The sequence below is a fragment of the Exophiala mesophila genome (assembly GCF_000836275.1).
Source record: "Exophiala mesophila strain CBS 40295 unplaced genomic scaffold supercont1.2, whole genome shotgun sequence".
In the NCBI taxonomy this organism is placed as follows: Eukaryota; Fungi; Ascomycota; class Eurotiomycetes; order Chaetothyriales; family Herpotrichiellaceae; genus Exophiala; species Exophiala mesophila.
In genome coordinates this window covers 2,747,717-2,768,804 of record NW_015622505.1, presented here as the reverse complement: position 1 = coordinate 2,768,804, position 21,088 = coordinate 2,747,717, and the positions used below count along the sequence as shown (strand labels likewise).

Sequence of the window (21,088 nt, the reverse complement as noted above, 5' to 3'; positions counted from 1 at the left end):
CATAAGATATTTGAGTATTGAGGATTCTCTTATCGCATTCTGGAGCCGATAGGGGAGGTCAAGTCCGGTTGTGGAGATGTGGCAGCAGTACGGAGTAGTTGGGCAAACTTTGAAGAGGCTAGATCCAAGCAATCGGTCCAATCCGGCGCGTACATTGTCGAGATATCAGTGTGTTTCATTTCCAGTCGAAGTTGCTTTACATAAACAAAGGTCGTCGAGTTGACACATTGCCTGACAACCGCTTGACATTCCAAGAACGACAAACCACCGTTTGATTTACAATATGATCAAGACTACTGATCAAATTCACCTCCGCTGCACCATTGCAGCATTACTTTCATTGGCACTGCGATCCACTGTTGAAGAGAAGGCGCTCAAAACCCACTATCCTCAGGTAAAGTATGTAAAGCCATTCCGGGGAGTCTAACCGATAACAGCCGAGACGATCACGTGTTGGCCCTCGGCATAAGTCAGCGTAACCCACCTTCGCTATTGACTTCCAACTTGTCCAATTTGGGCGGCAATAGCTTCGCTCCTGTAGAGACAAGGTATAAAATGAATGAGTAGGAGACAACGCGTCGAATATCAAGACAGCAAGATTCCGCACGCGCTTTCCAAGGCAATTATCGTATCAACTAGTGAAACATGGCTCTCGACCTTACTCAGCTCAAGGGGCTGTTCTTCGATATCTATGCCACTCTAATCGATTGGGAGGCGGGAATATACCCTCATTTGTATCGTTTGAGTCAACGCGCACCACAAAGCCAACGCCTCAGTGACAGTTCGGAAACACGAACAAAGCTGCTCGGTCTCTACGAACACTACTGCAAGAAAATATGGAAGGATCATCCCGCTATGTTGTTTCCTGAGGTTCTCGAAAAAGTCTACGCTCACATAGCATCTGATCTGGGTGCTGAGTTGGACCTAGAAGCCCAGGCAGCCTTTGGAAGAAGCATCGGAGAATGGCCTGCCTTTCCAGATACCATTGACGCCATGAAAGTACTTGCCAAATACTATAAGCTCTTTGTGCTGAGCAACGTTGACAACGCGAGTTTTGACCGGACTCGAACAGGACCGTTGGGGGGAGGACATTGGGACGGGATCTATACCGCAGAGATGATCGGGTCTTACAAGCCGGACCCCAGAAATTACCAATATGTCGCCAAACGTATGGAGGAGGACTTTTCCATCGAAAAGGACGAGCTCATCATCGTTGCACAAAGCTTGGATATTGACCACATAACAACCACAAAGCTGGGATTTAAGCCTGGGGTTTGGATTGCACGCAGCCAGAACTCCACTATGGGAGGAAAACGAGAGGAGTTGGAAAGTCAGGGGCTGTTGAAACTAGGTGCCGTCTACGAGACTCTGGGAGAATTTGCCGCAGCTGTAGAAAAGGCCTTTGCAGACAAAAAGAACTAAGTTATCATGTCAACTGAAAGAGCAGTGAGTTAGACGACATGTTATAACAAAATATATAAAGAGCCGTCATTCATACCAATCATGACAACTCATTCTTACGCGGATCTAGATTGTGCATGGCAGATATTCGTTTCTTCGGTTGCCATACTGATTTCCAGTAACATCTGCTGTCACCACTCTGTTGAAATCTAATATCTAAGATCGAGGTCTGGACATTGGAGGCACATCTCCAGGCGCCCTCAATAAGCTTTTTTGAATAAGCTCTTGAATCAGGGATCAGGTTCAGTAGTCTGGTGCTTTCGCTATTGATTGCCCTCCTCACATCGACGTATTAAACTTACTCGGAGTTCTCGAGACGCTCCGGGTCCCCACCAAAAGTCAATTCCACTTGGCATCTTCCAACCGTGCATCCTCGTTATCAGGATCTCGACGTGTGGCACTGCCTTCAACTCACAATCAACTGACGAAGCAGGTGATATCTTTGTGTCTCTGAGATCTGCGTAATTATTTCGCGATCAACTGCCGCCGACTCGATGACATGTCACGCGACTGTATCTACGGTACGCTGTGACTCAAGTTAATCGATTCTCTGCAGTACAGCAGGCTTGATAATATCCAGCCAGTGTTCTCGAGAATTTGGCGACAGCGTCTGTGGACATTAATGTCAATGACTCGAGGGTCAATTTGCCTACTTAATATCTGTGCGGAACAGGACTTTGCTTGATCTGTTTCCTGGCTGTTGTCGTTATTTTTACACAACAGGGAGAAAATGGACCAACATTGGAATTTCATACAGGATCATCCCTTGGTGGTAACCGCAGTCCTAACAACGCTCGGTGTTGGATATGCTGCGAGGAGGAGGTTCAAGAATCAGAAGGCGAGATCAAAGTATGCTGTTCCGGCGATCGATGCGCAGGAGAAGGCTTCATTCGATGCTGCAGAAGTCGACATTGCCACAGCCTTTGGACCTGTCACACCGCTCAAGGACTTCGACTATCAGACATCAGAGCCACCAAGTATCTACAAATTCTCCCCTAAATATTTCCTGACAATGGGTACGCCTGACCATTATTCTTCAGTGAGCACGTTGTGGTTCTAACTCTCATGGATCAACAGGCATCCAGAAAACAACAATTGACAACATCATCAATATTGATCACAGATACCTCTCTCGACTCTCGGCACGTCGAGCCATTGCAGCAGCCCGACCAGAAGTGATTGCCTGTCTTCCCGTTGCTGAGCCTGCAGTTTTCGAATTCTATACCTATATTGTTCAGAACTGGCTACCACAGCGATATCCCACGATATTCACATTGTCTTCTGAGGAGCAGGTGTTGCACAACAGAGTCACGGGTGAGACTCTGCCACTGGCACATCCAGTCACCGGAAGGGAGGCTCTTGAGCTACTCAATCGCAACCTTGATGATGACTTTTTGTTCATGATGCCCACTGGGAATGAGGAAGGGCATGGCTTCCTCCTCCAGGCTCTGATATGGGCGTTTCCCGACCACACGGATCCTGCAAAACGTCTGGGTGCTACGTTGAACGATTTGCATGCCCGTGTGCCCGGCTATCGCGAGAAGCTGGAAGGCAGCCTCGATCGCTTTTTTAGAAAATTGGAAATTGGAAGGATAATCTGCCGTTCAAACGTGAGATATTCCTGCCTTCTTACTGTGCTACGATGACTGAGAACATGAAATAGTGGGGTATCTCAATAAAGGCTTCGCAGGACGAGAGCCAGCTTTCAAAGGATTATCTGTCAGCCGACAAGAAAAATGATCTCAGTCCATCAAAGGTATGTACTACCGGTGTGATCTCGCTTTCTTCTCATTCTTACCCATCTTCCAATGTCCACAGATATTCGTTCGATGTGAGCTTCAAACTCTATTTCGACTACCAAAATCAGGTGCACGTATCTTTGTCATTCACGAATACGTCTATCCCTTACAGAGATTGAAAGACGAAGGGAAAGGCCCTGAGCTGATAGAAGCTATCGACGGACTGAAGGAAGGAAACGTCCCTGCAATGTGGAACTACAAAAAGTAAGTGACGGACCATTTCTTCAAACCATATACTGATGTGTTCGTTTCCCACCTAGAGCGGATGATTGGCATGTTCAAGTAAAGGAATTTCTCCGTCAATAGAGGACGCGAAGAGTGTAAAGATTGTGGTCATGAGCCGAGACTTCCTGGCGTCTGATCATCTAGACATCAAATTTAGAATTTCGAGAGACGTTGAGTCTCAATCACCCTTCAATAGAATACAGTCACGAGGCATGTCCAGCATTATTACAGGAATAGAAACACATCCATTGAAGCTGTTAAGTGTAACAGCCAATAGATGGAGTAGGGCGGGTGGGTAACCTTGAGCGATCGCAGCCATATTTCAGTCCAGCCTACCTGGCATGAGTCCTCCTTTATTGTCTTGCTGTAGATTTCTGATTTGCCTTGGATGGCAAAGGTAGGAAGTATGCCCAAATCAAAGACTGCAGTCCCTGTCACATAGCATTCTCTGTAACACGTGGGGCTGGTCCGAGTCCCATTATAATTCTAGAACTTCCACCATAGATGCTGGGGAGGCCCACTTCGCTATCGCCTTCCACTCCCTAAAAAATGGTGTCAATCTTGAGTGACCTTCAAGGAAAGACAACACCTACAGCGATGACACATTATGGATCACTTGTGGTAACATCCACTTCGGTCATCGGTTAGCATCGCTCTGGGAAAATAGGTAGAATTGAATAAGCAAGATGTCATAGGTTCATGCCAATGAGGCCGGGGATCCTTCGAAGATGTCAATAATTTTTTTGATGGAAGTGCGATCTACATTGTTAGACATTAACTGCACCAATGTCATTTAATGGGACGCATCGTTTTCTGTTCTCCAATATTACGAGACCATTTTCAAAAAGAAGGCTCAATAGAAATCTAACCCACACAAACTACAGGACCATGAGTGAAGCTCGTTACCTAGATTTTGAGCATGTCCCAGACGACGAGGTTTCCCCTGATGGAAAACCAATCCTCAACCGATATTCAAGACACTTGACAAAAGACCATGACTACCCCGGCGCGCAGGTAATATTCTCTTTAGCGACGTGTCTAGGTCAACGCAACAGCTGACGCGAATGAGTTAGGCAATGCTCTATGCAGCCGGCGTGCCAGACGTGGCGACCATGAGAAATGCTCCCCATGTCGGTATCGCTAGTGTGTGGTGGGAAGGAAATCCCTGTAATATGAGTCTTCTGAATATGGGCAAGGAAGTTAAGAGGGTGAGGTGCTCAGAGTTGAGTTTCGACATGAGAGCTGATCATAACCTTTCAGGCTGTTGAGAATCTCGGATTTCTTGGTTGGCAGTACAACACGATCGGGGTTAGTGATGCCATCACAATGGGACATCAAGGTAAGGATATAGATGGCTCTAGAGTATGGGCATGGGCTGACGTTGGTATTCGAGGCATGCGCTTCTCACTCCAGTCCCGCGAGATTATTGCCGACTCGGTTGAAACGGTCACCAGCGCCCAGTGTCACGATGCCAACATTACAATTCCCGGATGTGATAAAAACATGCCTGGGTGTATCATGGGAATGGCGAGGCACAATCGACCCTCGTTGATGATATTTGGAGGGACTATCAGCCAGGGTTACTCCGAAACGCTTCGAAAACAAGTCAACATCAATACTTGTTTCGAGGCTTTTGGGGCCTATCGTTATGATAACCTCAAGCAGCCGGATGATGGGGGTGATCAGTCCAAGACGAAAGACGAAATCATCATGGATCTAGAACGCCATGCTTGCCCTGGTCCAGGCGCTTGTGGAGGCATGTACACGGCAAACACCATCGCCACTGCCATCGAGAGTATGGGTTTGACTCTTCCTGGGTCCAGTTCGACTCCAGCAGCAGCACCAGCTAAGATGAGAGAATGCGCTCAGGCCGCTGAGGCCATCAAAGTCTGCCTAGAGAAAAACATCCGACCACGCCAGCTCTTAACTAAACGAGCGTTCGAAAACGCTCTAGTCATGACCATGGCTCTCGGAGGTAGTACAAATGCAGTGCTTCATCTTCTAGCAATGGCTGCGACCGCGGAAGTCGAGCTCACCTTGGATGACTTCCAGCGTGTGTCCAACAAGATTCCTTTCATAGCAGACCTGGCTCCAAGTGGAAAGTATCTCATGGCAGACCTATACGAAATTGGTGGGATACCCAGTATACACAAGCTACTGATTTCCGCTGGCTTAATCGACGGAGATATTCCCACCGTGACAGGCAAAACTCTAGCGGAAAATGTCAAGAATTGGCCAGCACTTCCGGAAGATCAAGTCATCATTCGGCCTTTAAGCAATCCTATCAAAGCGTCTGGCCATCTCCAGATCCTGCGAGGTAATCTTGCTCCGGATGGATCGGTGGCTAAGATTACTGGCAAAGAAGGACTCAAGTTCACCGGCAAAGCTATGTGTTTTGACAAAGAGGTATTCCTTCACAAGGCACTAAGTGCGGGCAAAGTTCCCACGACAGAGAACATGGTTCTCATCGTCCGATATGAAGGTCCGAAAGGAGGACCAGGAATGCCAGAGCAGCTTAAGGCGTCAGCGGTAATCAAAGGCGCTAACCTCAAGAACATTGCACTAATTACGGACGGGAGGTACAGCGGAGCTAGTCATGGCTTTATTGTTGGTCATATCTGTCCGGAGGCAGCGGTTGGGGGGCCGATTGCATTAGTCCGAGATGGTGACACTGTTGTGATCGATGCAACAACGAATAGCCTCACCATGGAGGTCAGCGATGAGGAGTTGGCAAAGAGGAGGGCAGAATGGAAGCCACCCAAAGCACCTGTGACGAGGGGAACCTTAGGGAAGTATTCCGCACTGGTGGGTGATGCTAGCCATGGCGCGCTCACCGACTTATTTTGACCCCAGTAGCATGATCGAGTGGAACATGGACGTTAGATCAAGAGAAAAATGTAAAAGCAATGACTTTCCATACTGCTATTACTTATTTCAAGCCTCCGCTGATTAGGATGCTCTGCCCTGTCAAGTATCCAGTTTTGCATAGCATGGTGACCACATTAGCCACCTCATCTGGGGCGCCCAACCTTCGCACAGGAATATTTTGCACATCTCCTGGAGTACCTTCGACTCTCTTAGCATCAGGAATCAAACCTGTACTCCCTATCATGGCTGGAGCCACGTCATTGATAGAAATGCCATCCTTTCCAATCTTGGTCGCCAAGTTCTTCACCATTCCCATTAAGCCAGCTTTTGATGCCGCGTAGTGGCACCCGTTGATCCCACCACCATGGCCCGATATGCTACCAATGAAGACGATCCGACCCCATTGCTGTGCCTTCATGTGAGGAATAGCTAGCTTACACAGAAGAAATCCGGATCTGAGGTTGACGGTCAATGTGTGATCGAACTCTTCTAGTGAGATGTCCTCGATCATGGGGATTGGGTTCCCGTGGCCAGCATTCGCGACTAAAATGTCTGGGTACCGCCCATGCTCTCGGTAGATGTCTTCGTATAGGCGTTCTAAGTCCTGAGAACTAGCCATATCTGCCTGATGAACAGAAATCTTGAGGTTGTTTGCACCAGCAACATCATGACTTGAGTGTTTGACTCCATTTGTCTGAGACTGGTTCGGCCGGCGGGACACCAGTTCTTCCAACAATGTGTCTATGCTGTGTTTTGATGAGTTGTACGTCAGAGCCAGATGTACATGCTCCTGGTAGAGACCACGAGCAATTGCTGCTCCAATTCTATAGGTTGCAAATTAGCTGGTCAGCATTGTCTCGCCTGAGGAAAATCGCAAGTTGTCAACGTCTCATCGAGCAAGCTTACCCTCCAGATGCTCCTGTGACCAGGGCAAGTCTACCACGTAGCTCATTGTCTGCGGACATTTTGAAGTATCGATGGGCAAATGAGTGTCACGTGGTGATAGGCTATTATTTACTAGAAGCACCGATACTGAAGACTGAAACAACACATGCGATGTACTTTGCCTATATGAGACCAAAAGAAGCGACTTTGACTTGTGCATGCTCATTGCTAAACTGATATCGTAATGTCTGGATATCTCGCAATCGATTTCCTCGATGAACAGTTAGCATACCCTGCATTCCCCAGGTCCGAGATTTGCCATGCTGGCATAGAAGCCACTAGGCTGATATTTGTTCGGGTCTGCGACCTGGTCAATGCCCAGTCCTTAAATGACTGACGTTTTTCTCCGCAAAATCATGACCATCATGACCATCATGGGGAGACCTCAAGAACTCCGAGATAAGTGAACAAACCCTGAACGAGACGCAACGGGTTGCGACACTAAAGGCGGCTTGGAAGTAAAAGTCCAGATGTCGTGGAAGTTACATTGAAGGAGACTAGTTCGTTTTGATACTCAAGATGCTGTCATGGAGCGAAGGCAGAGAAATGGAAGTCAATGGCGAAAGTGGATCCCTTCCACTGGCACGAGCGGACTGACCAGGATTGTTAGCCTCGGGTGATCGTAACGCGTGAGATAAGAGGAAGATCCGAGCACTTGGAGTGGCGACGGCCACCAGAAGCGACTTGGCGAATCTGGATCCGTTTTAACGGCTTTTGCACGACTTGGAATTAATAGGAACATGAATCTCTGCACAACCCCATCTTCCAGCCGCTGTAGGGTTGTCGACATGAATTGAAGAAGTCGAAAGCGACAGCGTTTCCTAATTCACTATCGAATGGTCGGACATGCAGGACGCAAGAGAGGGGAGCCCAAGGTCCCAGAAGACTCAATTTCGTACCCACTGACTGGCACCAAGAGGACCTTCACGGTACGTGCAGCATCTAGGGAAGAAGGGGGCCCCTGTTGCCATCTTGTACTGACTACCGTAGGGATGTTGGACTTGTAGATCACGTAAGGTCAAGGTATGAGGTCGAGACGTGATGGAAGTCGAAGGCGTCTTGCTGACGACACATGGCTTTAGTGTGATGACAAGGTCCCATATTGCACGCCGTGCACCAAGACTGGACTCGAATGCACCGGATACCAGCAGAATCTCGTTTGGGTATCAGCAGATCAGAAAACATACAGACACAATGCAAGACGTCTGCTCAATCCCAGTAAGCTCGATGAACGTGTCTTAGGTAGTTTGTGGGATGACACCCTTCTGACTTGACCAATTTTTTTTAGCTCTAACCTGGGAGAACATTCCACCTTTGAGTGAAGTCAAGCTCGAAAAATTGATTGATCAATGCGATAATGAATATGGATCTGAGACGGATCGTCAAGCCAGCAGTCCTACGGCGGACAATCCATTTCATGTTTTTCGAGCAAAATCCTGCGGCCCGTCAGAATCACATAGTGGTTCGGGAGAGTCGGCACAAGAGTCGCCAGAAAGCATCCAACTCCAGACTTCAATTGTGATTCCCGACATTGGGTCCGATACCGATGTCGTTGAATCTGAAATTGATGATTATAGCTGGGTGCCGACTGTGGCAGTCGAAGAGGGCGAGGAATCGCTTCCGCTAGCCCTTCAGACCTCGCCGCAGTTAGATATGGTCACCTCGGAACATGCATATCTTGTTCACCACTACATCACCCGTGTGGTGCCTATGCTCACTCCAACTCACAACACGAAGAATCCGTGGCTCAGGTATCCCACAATTGCCCTGCACAATTGCATGCTTGGCCAAACGTATCTTCTTCATGCCATGATGGGGCATGCTGCAATATTCCAGGGGAACACCGAAGAGAATAACGTGTCCATGCACAAAATAGGTATCGAATTCTATCTCAAAGCCATGGCCGAACTTCGAAAATGTATCGACAGTGACAGAGGAGGGATCGAATTTGTCAGCGTGCTAACGACAATGCTGACGTTTTTATTGATCGAGGTAAGCATGCCCAAGCCGCAATCCGCATTCTATTCTATTCTATTCGGCCTCTGACCCCAAACAGACATTCCAAGGCAATTCCAAAAACTGGAAGCTTCACTTCCGAGCTGCCTGGAAATTTATCCAGCAACATCGACACCACAAGCCCTGGGACAAGTCGGAAGATGCATGGTATGTGACGCAGAGTTTCTGCCTGTTGAGAATCCAGTATGGCACCACAACCTCGTTAGAAGACGACCCGGAGCTTCGAGATCCCCTGGAATTGAGCGGCGACCCAGATGATTTGTACGGAACCGTAGCCAGCAACCCATTATTCGGTGACACGCTGGGCTCTTGCAGCTTGATTATGGAAAGCATCGCCGAAGTCAATCGACTTGCCCGGGTTCAATCACGCGAGGCAGACGCGCAGCCCACAGCAAAGCCTCTCCCATTTCGTCTTGTGCGCATGTTAACCGCGAGCCAGGAGGACCTTGAACCTTACACCCGAGCCGGACCAGAATATGGCGAGGTCATGGCGCTCGGTGCAGTAGCCACCGGCGCCAAACGTGCTAGAGGAGCTCACTTACAGGCGTACAAGGTCGCCACGCTGATCTACTACTATCAAGTCTGTGAAAGACTTGTGCCTCGAGACCTGGCTACCTATGTCACCGAAGTTCTAGACTGTCTGTCGACATATGTCGATGGAAGCGATGGGAATCCAACCCTATGGCCTGCCTTTATCGCAGGTGTAGAAGCATACACCGATGAGGACAAAATCAAAGTCTTGGATCTGTTCCAAATCACCTCGAGAACGGGCATGAGAAGCCGCGTCAAGATGCTCAGCTTGCTTCAGAGGATCTGGGAGATTCGCTCACTCACTGCCATGACTACAGGGAAAGATCCCGGTATGGTCAGAGTTGACTGGCGCCAGGTTATACAAGATATGTCTGTAGATATTTTGATTGTCTAATAACGAAGCGGAGTTTGTGCCCCTGGCATTTTTGGTTGTCAGTCCCTTTGGAAGATCATATCTTTGAAGCAAACCACCTTAAGACTCGGTATCTTACTAGATAGCTCAATCCCGGAATATCGGCACTCAGTGACCTTATACTACGGATCACCCAGCTGTGGCACCCATACCTATTTGTCCGGGGATTGGGGATATCTCAGTCTCTCATCCTAAAAAGCAAACGGCGGGGCTCCAATCCATCGATCTCGGGGAGAGTGGAACCTACAAGCGGGAATTCGCCCCTCGGTCTGCACTCCCAATCGCAGTGGGATGGGATGCCAGAACGCAAAGTCGTAAGGACGTCTCGCCATCGATTGCTTACTCCAGTGTCCCACCTCCAGGTTGCCAAGACGATCCACTACAGGCATATAGACCTCCCCCTTTCAGCCAACTTGTCTAAATCTCAAGGCTTCGAAGTGGTTTCTGGGAGCAGAAACTCCATTTATCGTGTTTACAGAAAGCGCGAAAGCATCACAAGATGGGAGAATACATTCCGAACGGCGTATCCGCGCAGCTGAGCGCAGAAGAACGTAGCCAACATTTAAAAGAAGCGCTACAAGTCGCTAAAGAGCGGTATGCAGCGTCAAACCCGCAGTCCCAGAAGTACTTCGAATCCAACACGTCGCACATGCCTGGAGGCAACACACGAACCGTCATCCACGCATTACCGTTCCCTCTGACGATCGCTCGGGGCAAAGACAGCCATTTGTACGATGTCGACGGGCACGAATACCTAGACTTCCTCAGCGAGTATTCCGCCGGTCTCTACGGCCACAGTTGTCAGCCGATCAAGAAGGCCATCGTGGAAGCATTGGACAATGGATGGAACTTTGGTGGCAAAAACTTGTATGAGATGAAACTGGCCAAGATTGTCGTCGACAGATTTGCCAATATTGATTTGGTCCGGTTCTGCAACTCCGGAACCGAGGCCAACTTGATGGCTCTTTCCGCCGCTTTGAACTATACTGGGAGGAGTAAGGTAAGATGAACCTCATAACCCCGATCCCCTCCGGGAATCTTCTTTACACTCTTGTGTCTGACCTGGTTGTCATCTCTATCAGGTCCTCGTTTTTCTAAAGGGCTACCATGGCAGTTCGTTGTCTTTTCCGGAGCTCAACCCCAGATACACCATGAACCCGAGTTTTGACTTTGTTATTGCACCCTACAATGACATTCCTGGGACTGACAAGATCATCGCCAGCTTACCGCCTGATTCTCTCGCAGCCGTGATGGTGGAGGGGATGCAAGGCGCTGGAGGCTGCGTTCCAGGTCGCAAAGACTTTCTCCACCATTTGCGAGAGGTCGCGACTAAGCAGGGGGCACTCCTCATTCTTGACGAGGTTATGACATCCAGATTGGGATACGGTGGCCTTGAAGAAAAGCTGAATTTGAAACCTGATCTCACGACGCTGGGCAAATGGATTGGCGGTGGCATGAGTTTCGGCGCATTCGGCGGTCGGAAGGATATCATGGATATGTTCGACCCTCGGAAGTCTAAGCTGACTCATTCTGGAACATTCAACAATAACGTTGTGACGATGGCGGCGGGGATTGTTGGGTGTGGTATCTTTGACCGTGCTGCCGTTGATGGCTTGAACGCCCTCGGCGAGACGCTGAAGCAGCGATTATCAGAGTCGATTGATGCCAGACTTCCGTCGTCCAGCGAGAGCAAGGTCTTTGTCACAGGTGTTGGAAGTCTCATGAATATCACATTTGCAGGAACAGATAAAGACGCCCTGCAGGCTCTGTTCTGGCACCACATGATCGAGCGGGGCATCTATATTGCTACCAGGGGTTATATTGCTCTCAATATTGTTTTGGAACCACGACATGTTGATGCCTTGGTTGCCGTCTTCGACGCATTTGTGGATACCTACAGAGACTATTTACTTTAGATAGACTCCATTGCGGGGATATATTTTAGCATTAAAGGGTAGCAGAATGTCAATTGCCGAGTCTCTTATCAATGAAGACCGTGGAGTTTCCGCGGATGGATATCAGTGACGCTAAGGAGTGCATTGTTCGCGATTACTGGTATAGCAATTTCGATTCGTTGAATGATCTGGCAAATGGTATTAGCTCTCAGGACAACGAAGGCGAAGTCGGTGTTCATGAATTGTCATCAGACTTCATCCAAACTCGAAGAGAAGAATGGAGGAATTATGCTGATAGGCTGCCTGCTCCTTTTGTCACACAACCAGAATCCTTAGCTGAAGCTCCGTCCACAGGCAAGCCCGTTTTGGGTTGATACATCTTGCTGCTGGCGGTAACTGGATGTGGAAGATGAGAGGTCGTTTTAGAGACCAGCAACGCCTGGCGATTAGTATGATGGCGACGGAAGCAATATCAGCAACACTCATAACCAGGCCAACGACTTGACAAGGCTGATTGGAGTAGGTTGAGGGCAGGTTCAAAGCCTGATATCAGAAATAAGGCCACTGCCAAAATACGTATTGTGACAAACAGCCATTCGGGGCACACTCAGTCCACCAAAGACCGAGTTCTGTGCTCCGAGTCCGAGTGCCAATCAGCTCTGCCTGATGAATTCTGAGTGTTGATCCCTTGACCCAACTTTTACAGCTAGACGAGAACTTTGACGGATGCTCCTTGTACCGGTGACATAGGTAACCACCAAGCGAAAGTACTGAGTAGGAGTGCAAGATTGCGCACTTGAAGTTAATTATTGGTAGATAGAAATATGCATACAGACACATGTGCAATTTATGACAAGGCTCGTATCGACATTTTAACCACATCGGTGCTTAGTGAGTCATGCCTGGAAGCTTGGTACTTTGGTTGACGAGTGCCCGTAGGCCAGATGGAGATTCAAAAGTTGAGCGCCGAAGTCGGCGACAGCACACCACCCTTCACCTAGGCAATTATATAGCTAGAGACAGAGAACAGATGGGCGCGGCGCCAAAATCATGAAGGTAGTCTGTCACCACTCCTACCAACACCACTGAAACCCTTTCTCACGTCACAAAATAGCGCAAATCGTTGAAAAATGTCACTTGCTGGCAAAGCATGGGCTGCGTTACAGATCCTCAAGATTCTCGTGACCTTTTCGGTGCAGAATCTGGCTTTTTTCATCAGCACGCGCCGGCGAAAATATGAACTAGGTGACAACCCCAAGAATGTCGTCATTATTGGCGGTTCGTTTGGCGGATGGACTGCCGCCCAACGACTCGCTCAGTCACTGCCCAGTGGTTATAGAGTGATTCTGATTGAGAAGAATTCGCATTTTTACTTTACGTGGAACTTTCCTAGGTCGACATGTATCCCCGGACATGCAGAGAAGGCTTTCATACCATATCCGAAAGAGTCGCCGTCGTTGCCAGAAGGGATTTACAAATTTGTCCGAGGAACTGTGACCGAAGTCAAGGAGGACAAGGTGATTATGGAGGATGGTTCTGAAATCGACTATGAGTATTTGGTGGTGGCGACCGGTTCGCACAATAGATATCCCTCGAAGTTGGTGGCTCTCGACAAGGTGGATGCCGTGCAGTATTTCCTAGACCAACAAGAACGCATCAAGCAGGCTCAGAATATCATTGTCGTGGGCGGAGGGGCTGCTGGAATGGAGATTGCGAGCGATACCAAATCCAAATATCCGGAAAAGAATATCACGCTGGTACATTCGCGGGACCGGCTTCTCAATACCTTTGGCCCGCTGTTGCACACTGAGGCCATCGGAGCACTGAATCGTCTGGGGGTTACAGTCTTGCTCAACGAGCGGGTGGTCGGGGGCTTGGATGTGGAAGATCCAAAAGAGATTACTCTCCAGAGTGGAAAGGTGCTTCAATGTGACACACTGGTAAGACCTACCGAGATACCCCACCGTTGCCATATTCCTCTGACGAAAACGACCAGGTTCGGTGCACTGGACAAAGCCCACGAGGCGATTTGATCCAGACCTTTTCGCCGAAATCCATCGCATCCTCGGGAGCGATTCTTGTGGAGAAGACCTTGCGCATCAGCAATACTCCGACACCCAGATGTTTTGCAATTGGCGACGTAGTGGATTTGCAAGGACCAAAACTCGGGAGAGGAGCGTCGACGCAGGGTATGTTCATCGCGGACCAGATTGTCCGAGCCATCAAGGGCAAAGCTCTGAAGCCATATCATCCTACCGTCATTGACTCTTCAATCGAATTGACCTTGGGTCTGGTGAGTCTAGTCTGTGGCGGAGCACCGTCGTCCCCATCCCCCTGCGTTACTAATTGAATTGCTCTCCGGAATAGGGTCGAAACACAATGTATATAGGAGACGGCGAACGGGAAGCGTCGTTCGGCAAAAAGGCAGATGAGGAATTGTTCGTTCGACGAATGTGGCAGGTCATGGGCATCAAACCATACGAGGATCCCGAATATGAGGCTCTTGTCAAGAGCAAATCCAGCAAGGAACCATCAGATTCGCCAGACAACACCACTGTTAGCAATGGTCCCAATAATGTCACCACTGCAGCTGTCATATGAGATGTGGACATTAGAGGACAAGTCGATGGTATTAATAGCCATGATAGCTTCGCTTCTTGAAACGCGCCGGCGGGGTCACGGGCTTGCAAAAGAATCCTGAAGGAACCTTCTTTTGATCGGGGGGATATTGCACTGCCATGACTGCTACAAGTCGATACTCAGTACCAGAAAGAGGAAAAGCTGACAAGGCGCGGACTGGCGGAGATACATCTGTGGTCTGAGGGTCTGGCGTGCCTGTGTTTCTACCTGTGCTTATGCCTGGAATCTGTGGGCGAGAGGCCTGGCGCGAATCGTTGAATCTTGGAATGGACCGTGGACGCGGACCGTGGGACCCTGAAGAGCCGGGCAACTTTGGTCCCCATAATTCAGTCTTCGACCAAGACGGTGCACGTTTTGATCCTGAAACAAGGGATCGACACACGGAGTTACACTTGTGATGTACGCACAGAGGATGCGGCAAATTGGCTTGCACTGCAAGTTTGCCTACTCGTTTGTCAAATTGACAGTGACTGGGTTCTGTCGAGGGCCTCACTTCGAGGGAAGATGGGTGGCTGGGTGGCTGCGCATGGTGGCATGTTTGAAGTGATTGTTTGAGTTACGAACCACAGATTGACTGTGAGACTTTGAGCGAGAATTAATGTTGCCTGATTTTCCGGAGCGTTCGGTGGGGCGGTGCCACTGTCGTTAACGACAAGCTCTTGACACTTGTACGAGTACTTGCCATCCTGTAGCATAAGGTATCTTCGGTAGATGGCAAGACTTCGGGGTGGTGCTGGACCTACTTGAATGCGTATAGGTAGCTGAGATAGCTTCGGGACATCCGATCCCCACCTATTCCTCGATATTTTCAGTGGTCCCTTGTCCCGCACAATGCCCCTACAACGGCCAAGGGCCGTCGACCCAGCGGAGTCAGCACCCGGGGCTGTAACCTGTAGGCTATAAAGTACGAGTGCGAATATTCGTATGCGTAGGGTTGGGCATAGGTATGCGGCAGGAGACTTCCCCCTTCCAAGGACCCCTGTGGAGGTTTGACTCCAGTAAACCTCCAACTTCGAGGACCCTTATTTAGGCTTTCACGCCTTTCTCCGTAGGCATATGCGATACGTAAATCACAAATCGTGATGGATCTTCGACACTCTCTAGCCCTGAACCTCAGCCCGGCAGGGCTCGAAAGCCGACGATCCACCCACTTCCCGAAAGACAGGCATTCGCAGGGTCAAAACAGGCGAGGAACAGATGGGTCGCCTCATGGAAGATTTGAGGAGGCCATTGAGGCCCAGCACCAACGCCCCATTTGCCCTTCATCAGTCCAATGGAAGAGTGCGGTCCACGACGGGCAGTGGCCTTGGTGTAGCCAGGCACGAATTGTGATTCGAAGATGAGTTATTTCGGTGTGAGCTTGTCTGGATTCCCTGATTGCCCGTGGCCCCAGTTTCTGGAGAAGCCTACCATTCAAGTCCCAACTTCTGGCGAGTGACGCCTTCTAAAATCACATTCCCTGAACTTCCGGAAGGTGTGTGCCTGCGCCTCACTATTGGGTAGACGCGGCACCCGTGCTCTCTCCTCTCCTCAGGATTCTGGTGTCTGTCCAACTCCCTGGTTAGTCAGTCATGCCAGGCTCGGTGGTGGGCGAAGCATCATAATAATATGAACCTGGCCATGTGTGTCTCTACGTCGATCCTTCCAACTTTCCCCGTTCTTCATATTTTGAATCCTTATTTTCTTGCCCACTCTGTCTTGAATCAATATCCTCAAGAGTCGACAGATCATCATAAGCACGGTGTGCTTGTTTGTGACAAGCTGTTGATCTTGCATCCACCCCCCGTCAGGTCCCCAGGTACGCCAATCTTGCTAAGTCAGCAATTCTCCTACCGAAACCCGGCAATCGTGGGCCATCTCACTTGCGTGGATTCACCTTCCACCGCCGCCCCAGCCATGTGTTACAGTCTGATCACATACAAGTGCGGCCACACTCGAAAGTCGTATGCTTTGGACTGCAAATGTGAAAAGCAACGAAGTGTTGGTCCTTCGAGTTTTCGGTGCAGCGACCATTGTCCTGGATAACACGCGCCGGATGTCCATGGCAGATGACATAACGAGGTTACGAAATGACTGTATAGATTAGTCCAAACTTGTGCCACCATGCCGGATTTTCCTTGATGTCTTGATAAATGGTTGGAACTTTTTCTTTACTTGTGGCAGAACAATCTTGTATTGTGTTGTCGAGGGTCGACGGCACCTTCTAGAAGCCGGATTGGAGGAGGCTGCATCAGGGACGGTGAACCACCATGGTTCAAGGAATGCGTGGCGGGCTCAGGATCAAGAAGAACAAACAAACAACGTGCGATCGCCGTGATGGCCACCTCAAAGACGAGTCCTCACATTCGGAAGACATCGACAGAGTGCTACGCTCCACTACACAACCACAACCACACGGCACGAAGGCGAAGAGGAACAAAATCAACATGATCCTTGTTTTTCAAAGGCCACTTGGGAACGACGACTCTTGATATCCGCCGCTCCAGAAAGCCCACGTCGTATGCTGGACAAGGGCTTCATGCTCCTAGGTTATACAAGACCGTCGTCACCCACGAGCTACCGAACAAGACTTTTCTGGCAGTGGTCTTCATTCTTTGGAACGAACCAACACGAGAATCCCCATAGGCAAGGGAAGACAGTTTGAAGCGCTCACACATGTTCTCATCATCGAACGAGCCAGACCTGGAGCTAGGGGAATTTTCTATGAATTGGATATTGTATTGATCGACAACACTGGAAAAAAGGGTGTCGCATTCCTGAGATATTTCTCCTCAACAATCTTTAAACGACCAAACGAATAGCAAGCGAATGAATTGACAGGCGCTCAAAGGGAAGATACGAAAGAAGTTGGCAGCACACCATGTCTGCTCATCGAGGACAGCGTTTAACTTCTTCTAACCCCGCCGTATCTCCTCCAGCCAAACACGAAGATCACATACGCAATACTTTAGAACTCATGTCTTATTTTGTTGGTATAGCTAGCCTTTGATGAAATGATAGAAGCGATTTTGATTATATTAAAAATTGACTTCATGTACTTTTGATGACATTTGTTGGTGATTAATGGGGTTGAGGACTGTCTATGAGTCGCTTGTACCACAACTCTTCAAGCCTAACATACGCTGTCACATGTCGAAGACGCATGGGTAACCTCGCCATGGCCTTTGCACATGATCTCCGCACATGAAACTTGGATCTTAAGGAAACATGTTCGGTTAAAACGCGGCAATCAGAAAGTGTCGCCCAAACCCGATCGATGACGCTGTAATCTATGTATGTACATTCCAGTGCCTAAAACCAGGCTTGGGGTACCTTCTAATTCCTCGGCTCAGCCTTGTACTTCCCCACTTGAAGGATATGTACATGTTGGTAAGCTATATGAGATATGCCAATGTGTGAATGTATGACTATAAGAATATCAATGTATTGATGAATACTTCGAAACATATGTACATGTAATAAACTCCAAGACCTAGAACTTACAACCAACATGGGCGACAAGAAATCAGATTCACAAGTCTTTCTCTGGGACCATCCCATGTCGTCATACGCACAGAAGGTCCGACTTGCACTGCGCGAGAAAGGAATTGCATTCCAATTCGAGACACCCAAAGGCATCGGCACAGGCTACGAGACATCAACTGACGCCGCGTTCTGGAAATCCAGCAATCGCATCGAAGTCCCCGTGTTGATCGATGGCGATTTAAAGATCTTCGACTCTACAGTCATCCTTGAATACCTGGAGGATAAATGGCCGGAGCCGGCGTTGCTGCCGCCACGAGATCAGGCGGCCGCTAGGGCAAAAGCACGGATGATCGAGGATGTGTGTGATACACAGTACGAGGCAATCAATTGGGCAATGGGTGAGGTTGGATGGTTTAAACGTGCAGAGGGTGAGCTGGCGGAGAAATTGAAGGCTCAGGCTGCGCATCAGACCAGGCAGATTCAAGATTGGCTGGCTCAACAGCTTGGATCTAGTGAATGGTTTGGTGGTGATAGGTTTGGATGGGCTGACGTTTGTGTTGCTCCTATGCTCAATCGTTCCGTGCTTGCTGGTATGGGTCCGGAGCCGGGGAGTCCACTGGCAAACTGGCATGCGAGACTGTGTCAGAGACCTGCAGTGCAAGAGACGTTCAATGAAGTTGCCGCGGCGATTAAAAATGCCGCCGGCTTGGGCGACGCCTTGAAGAAGGGTCTTCTGAAACGTGAGTATAGAGATCATCGCCTTGAGTGGATGGTCAAGTCGGGGGGCATAGAGATTGTTTTGGAAGGGCTCAAGAAAGATAATATCAGGTTTCAATGGCCTGATCCTCTACCTTGAGTTGTTGGCACGGGTTGAGCTTGGGACTCGACTGGCGTCAGTGGGGCGAGCTTCCTCGTGGTGAGGGAGTTGTACACTGAATTCTATACCAAAGAGACAGAAGTGATTGTATAGAATGCTTGAACATTGGTATCGATAATTCACACGTCTCTCCGTTGCCTATTGACGCCATATAGTAATATACACGCTTCAAGCATAAAGATGCCGTTCATTCCCAATCCTCCTCGTCACTCTCGTCGATCTTCGCCGATGATTTACCCGGCTCATCTTTGGGACTGCCTGGTGCTCGGCTCGTTGCTCCGCTGACAAGGTCGTAGCTAGCGTCACTGTCGGCAACCGATTTCTCATCGTGAGATCGGCGAGAAGCGGCTTCGGGCTTGAGCGAGGTGGCATCACGTCCTCCAGCAGGGATTTGGTGGAGCGTTGTCGAGGAGTCGTTGGTGTTTTGCGCCACGAGTTTCTTTGCTGGCGCTGTTTCACCTTGCTTGAGCTGTGGAGTAGCGGAAGAGTCTTCATCCTCGCTGTCCTCATCCCAGGCAACCTCTTCAGTCTCGTCGGCGGAGGCTTTAGTTGCGTCAGTTAGCAAGAGAAAGCATCACAAGTCCGAGTCAAGTGTGCTTACCTTTCAACAACTCCTTTCTCTTCTCTTCCTGCACCCCCACAACATGTCTGAGGAAGTAGTATCTTGTCCAAAAATCCTTGTACTCAACTTGTTCAGGCACAAGCTTCTCCATCGACTCCCTCAGTTCTTTGTACTTGTCCAAATCTTTGGCAATGTCGGCTGTCTTCTGGTCAATGTCAAAAGCCTTGCTGAAATCACTCCATTGGTTGCCAGCCCCACTAGGATCTTGTGTAAAGCTGGTGGTTGTCGTGTGAATGACGTGCAGCTGAGCCTCAAACCTGCTAGTATGGATGACTCTCTTGCCTGTCGATGTATCTTTGCTCTCGAAAAGCACTTGGCCGGGCTGACGCTCATCCTCGGGGGCGGTCACAGACACAGCGTCGCGTAAAAAGTTCCGTATGTTTGTTCCGAACTTGAGAAGTGCCTCATCAGCCGCATCTTCGGCCTTCTGAACCTCCTTCAATCGTCTGGCGGCCTCGGTTTTGAAACGCTCTAGAAATGTCTCGGTCTCTTGAAGGTCTTGGCCAGTGGATTTCTGGATGGCAGATGCCTCAGGTGTTTCATTGTCGCCTCGAGCCTGGTCTGGCTGGGTTGTTGACGGTTCTGCACCAAATCCGAGGCCTTTGAAGCCCTTTGTCCGTAGCGCTTCTACCTCACTCGCCACTTCTGCGGCTTCCTTTCTCGCCTCCTCATAGTAAGTCTCGCCTTGCTTTCTCACATTTCCCCAAAACCCTCCCAATGTCGCAGCCCATGGTGACTGTTGAAACGTTCTAAAGGTCTCTTGAAATTCGCTTTGCAAACTCTGTCGGGGAGACGCTGGAGCGGCTCTAGGGGTTGGGGGTTCGCCGTCGACAGCGCTGTCAGAGGTTCCTGGCGTGGGTGTGGCGGCGCGATCGCCGGGTTGGTACGTCTTTTCAGCAATGTGGTCGTAGGCAAAGTCCATGATTGACCGTGAGAGGGCTGAGGCGGGTGATGTTGGTGACTGCGGGGCTGAGGGTCGATGGCGTTCGTTCTTTGGCGGTGGCGGGACGTGCAATCTCCTGCTATCTGGGAGACCTAACAGTAATGGGAAAACGAGGGACAATTCGAATTTCAGGTCTCTGGAATTCTTCTCAAAAGGCCCAGCTGACGTCAAGAGTCTGAACAATGAATGTAGAGAGCTAGATTTAGATTGTCCAAGGGGCAGGTCATGTTGATGTTGGGAGCGTCAGTGCACGCGGTAAGCCGTGGCTTTATCGTTCATCATGTGCCTCACACGTGACCTCAAAGTGTGTCATTGTGTCGCACCAAAGATGGTCTCCTTAATACCTTGTCTTATAACATGCCAGGCCAGGGTGCAGATCGCAGCTTAAT

The 21,088-nt window shown here is 49.4% G+C and overlaps 8 protein-coding genes across 9 annotated transcripts; 7 read left to right on the top strand and 1 right to left on the bottom strand.

Moving 5' to 3' along the window:
* Window positions 1-577: 577 nt before the first annotated feature.
* On the top strand, window positions 578-1,455 carry PV10_02797 (haloacid dehalogenase, type II). The gene has a single exon (XM_016367162.1). It carries the CDS (start codon window positions 646-648, stop codon window positions 1,420-1,422), a length of 777 nt encoding a protein of 258 aa, XP_016226680.1. The 5' UTR covers window positions 578-645; the 3' UTR covers window positions 1,423-1,455.
* Window positions 1,456-2,191: 736 nt separating this feature from the next.
* PV10_02796 (dihydroxy-acid dehydratase) lies at window positions 2,192-6,332 on the top strand (the record flags this gene model as incomplete). Its single annotated transcript, XM_016367161.1, has 7 exons — window positions 2,192-2,477; window positions 2,539-3,071; window positions 3,125-3,217; window positions 3,280-3,464; window positions 4,370-4,499; window positions 4,559-4,693; window positions 4,746-6,332. The coding sequence occupies 7 exons, from the start codon at window positions 2,192-2,194 to the stop codon at window positions 6,330-6,332; spliced, it is 2,949 nt and encodes a 982-aa protein (XP_016226679.1).
* Window positions 6,333-8,134: 1,802 nt separating this feature from the next.
* On the top strand, window positions 8,135-10,239 carry PV10_02795 (uncharacterized protein; the record flags this gene model as incomplete). Its single annotated transcript, XM_016367160.1, has 5 exons — window positions 8,135-8,227; window positions 8,289-8,321; window positions 8,381-8,516; window positions 8,587-9,290; window positions 9,355-10,239. The coding sequence occupies 5 exons, from the start codon at window positions 8,135-8,137 to the stop codon at window positions 10,237-10,239; spliced, it is 1,851 nt and encodes a 616-aa protein (XP_016226678.1).
* A 2,005-nt stretch (window positions 10,240-12,244) lies between these two features.
* Window positions 12,245-12,526, top strand: PV10_02794 (uncharacterized protein; the record flags this gene model as incomplete). The annotated part of the gene is made up of 1 exon (XM_016367159.1): window positions 12,245-12,526. The coding sequence occupies one exon, from the start codon at window positions 12,245-12,247 to the stop codon at window positions 12,524-12,526; it is 282 nt and encodes a 93-aa protein (XP_016226677.1).
* A 680-nt stretch (window positions 12,527-13,206) lies between these two features.
* On the top strand, window positions 13,207-15,597 carry PV10_02793. Of its 2 annotated transcripts, XM_016367157.1 has the most exons (3): window positions 13,207-14,092; window positions 14,149-14,445; window positions 14,520-15,597. In XM_016367157.1, the coding sequence occupies exons 1-3, from the start codon at window positions 13,283-13,285 to the stop codon at window positions 14,751-14,753; spliced, it is 1,341 nt and encodes a 446-aa protein (XP_016226675.1). In that variant the 5' UTR covers window positions 13,207-13,282; the 3' UTR covers window positions 14,754-15,597. The 2 variants fall into 2 exon arrangements, with proteins under 2 accessions (XP_016226675.1, XP_016226676.1); XM_016367158.1 differs by having other exon boundaries at window positions 14,149-15,597.
* A 663-nt stretch (window positions 15,598-16,260) lies between these two features.
* Window positions 16,261-17,816, top strand: PV10_02792 (uncharacterized protein). Its single transcript, XM_016367156.1, has one exon. It carries the CDS (start codon window positions 16,401-16,403, stop codon window positions 16,815-16,817), a length of 417 nt encoding a protein of 138 aa, XP_016226674.1. The 5' UTR covers window positions 16,261-16,400; the 3' UTR covers window positions 16,818-17,816.
* Window positions 17,817-18,139: 323 nt separating this feature from the next.
* PV10_02791 (uncharacterized protein) lies at window positions 18,140-19,113 on the top strand (the record flags this gene model as incomplete). Its single annotated transcript, XM_016367155.1, has 1 exon — window positions 18,140-19,113. The coding sequence occupies exon 1, from the start codon at window positions 18,283-18,285 to the stop codon at window positions 19,111-19,113; it is 831 nt and encodes a 276-aa protein (XP_016226673.1). The 5' UTR covers window positions 18,140-18,282.
* Window positions 18,979-20,922, bottom strand: PV10_02790 (uncharacterized protein). Its single transcript, XM_016367154.1, has 2 exons — window positions 19,736-20,922; window positions 18,979-19,677 (listed from the first exon to the last, which is right to left on the bottom strand). Exons 1-2 carry the CDS (start codon window positions 20,676-20,678, stop codon window positions 19,322-19,324), a joined length of 1,299 nt encoding a protein of 432 aa, XP_016226672.1. The 5' UTR covers window positions 20,679-20,922; the 3' UTR covers window positions 18,979-19,321.
* Between the last annotated feature and the right edge of the window lie 166 nt (window positions 20,923-21,088).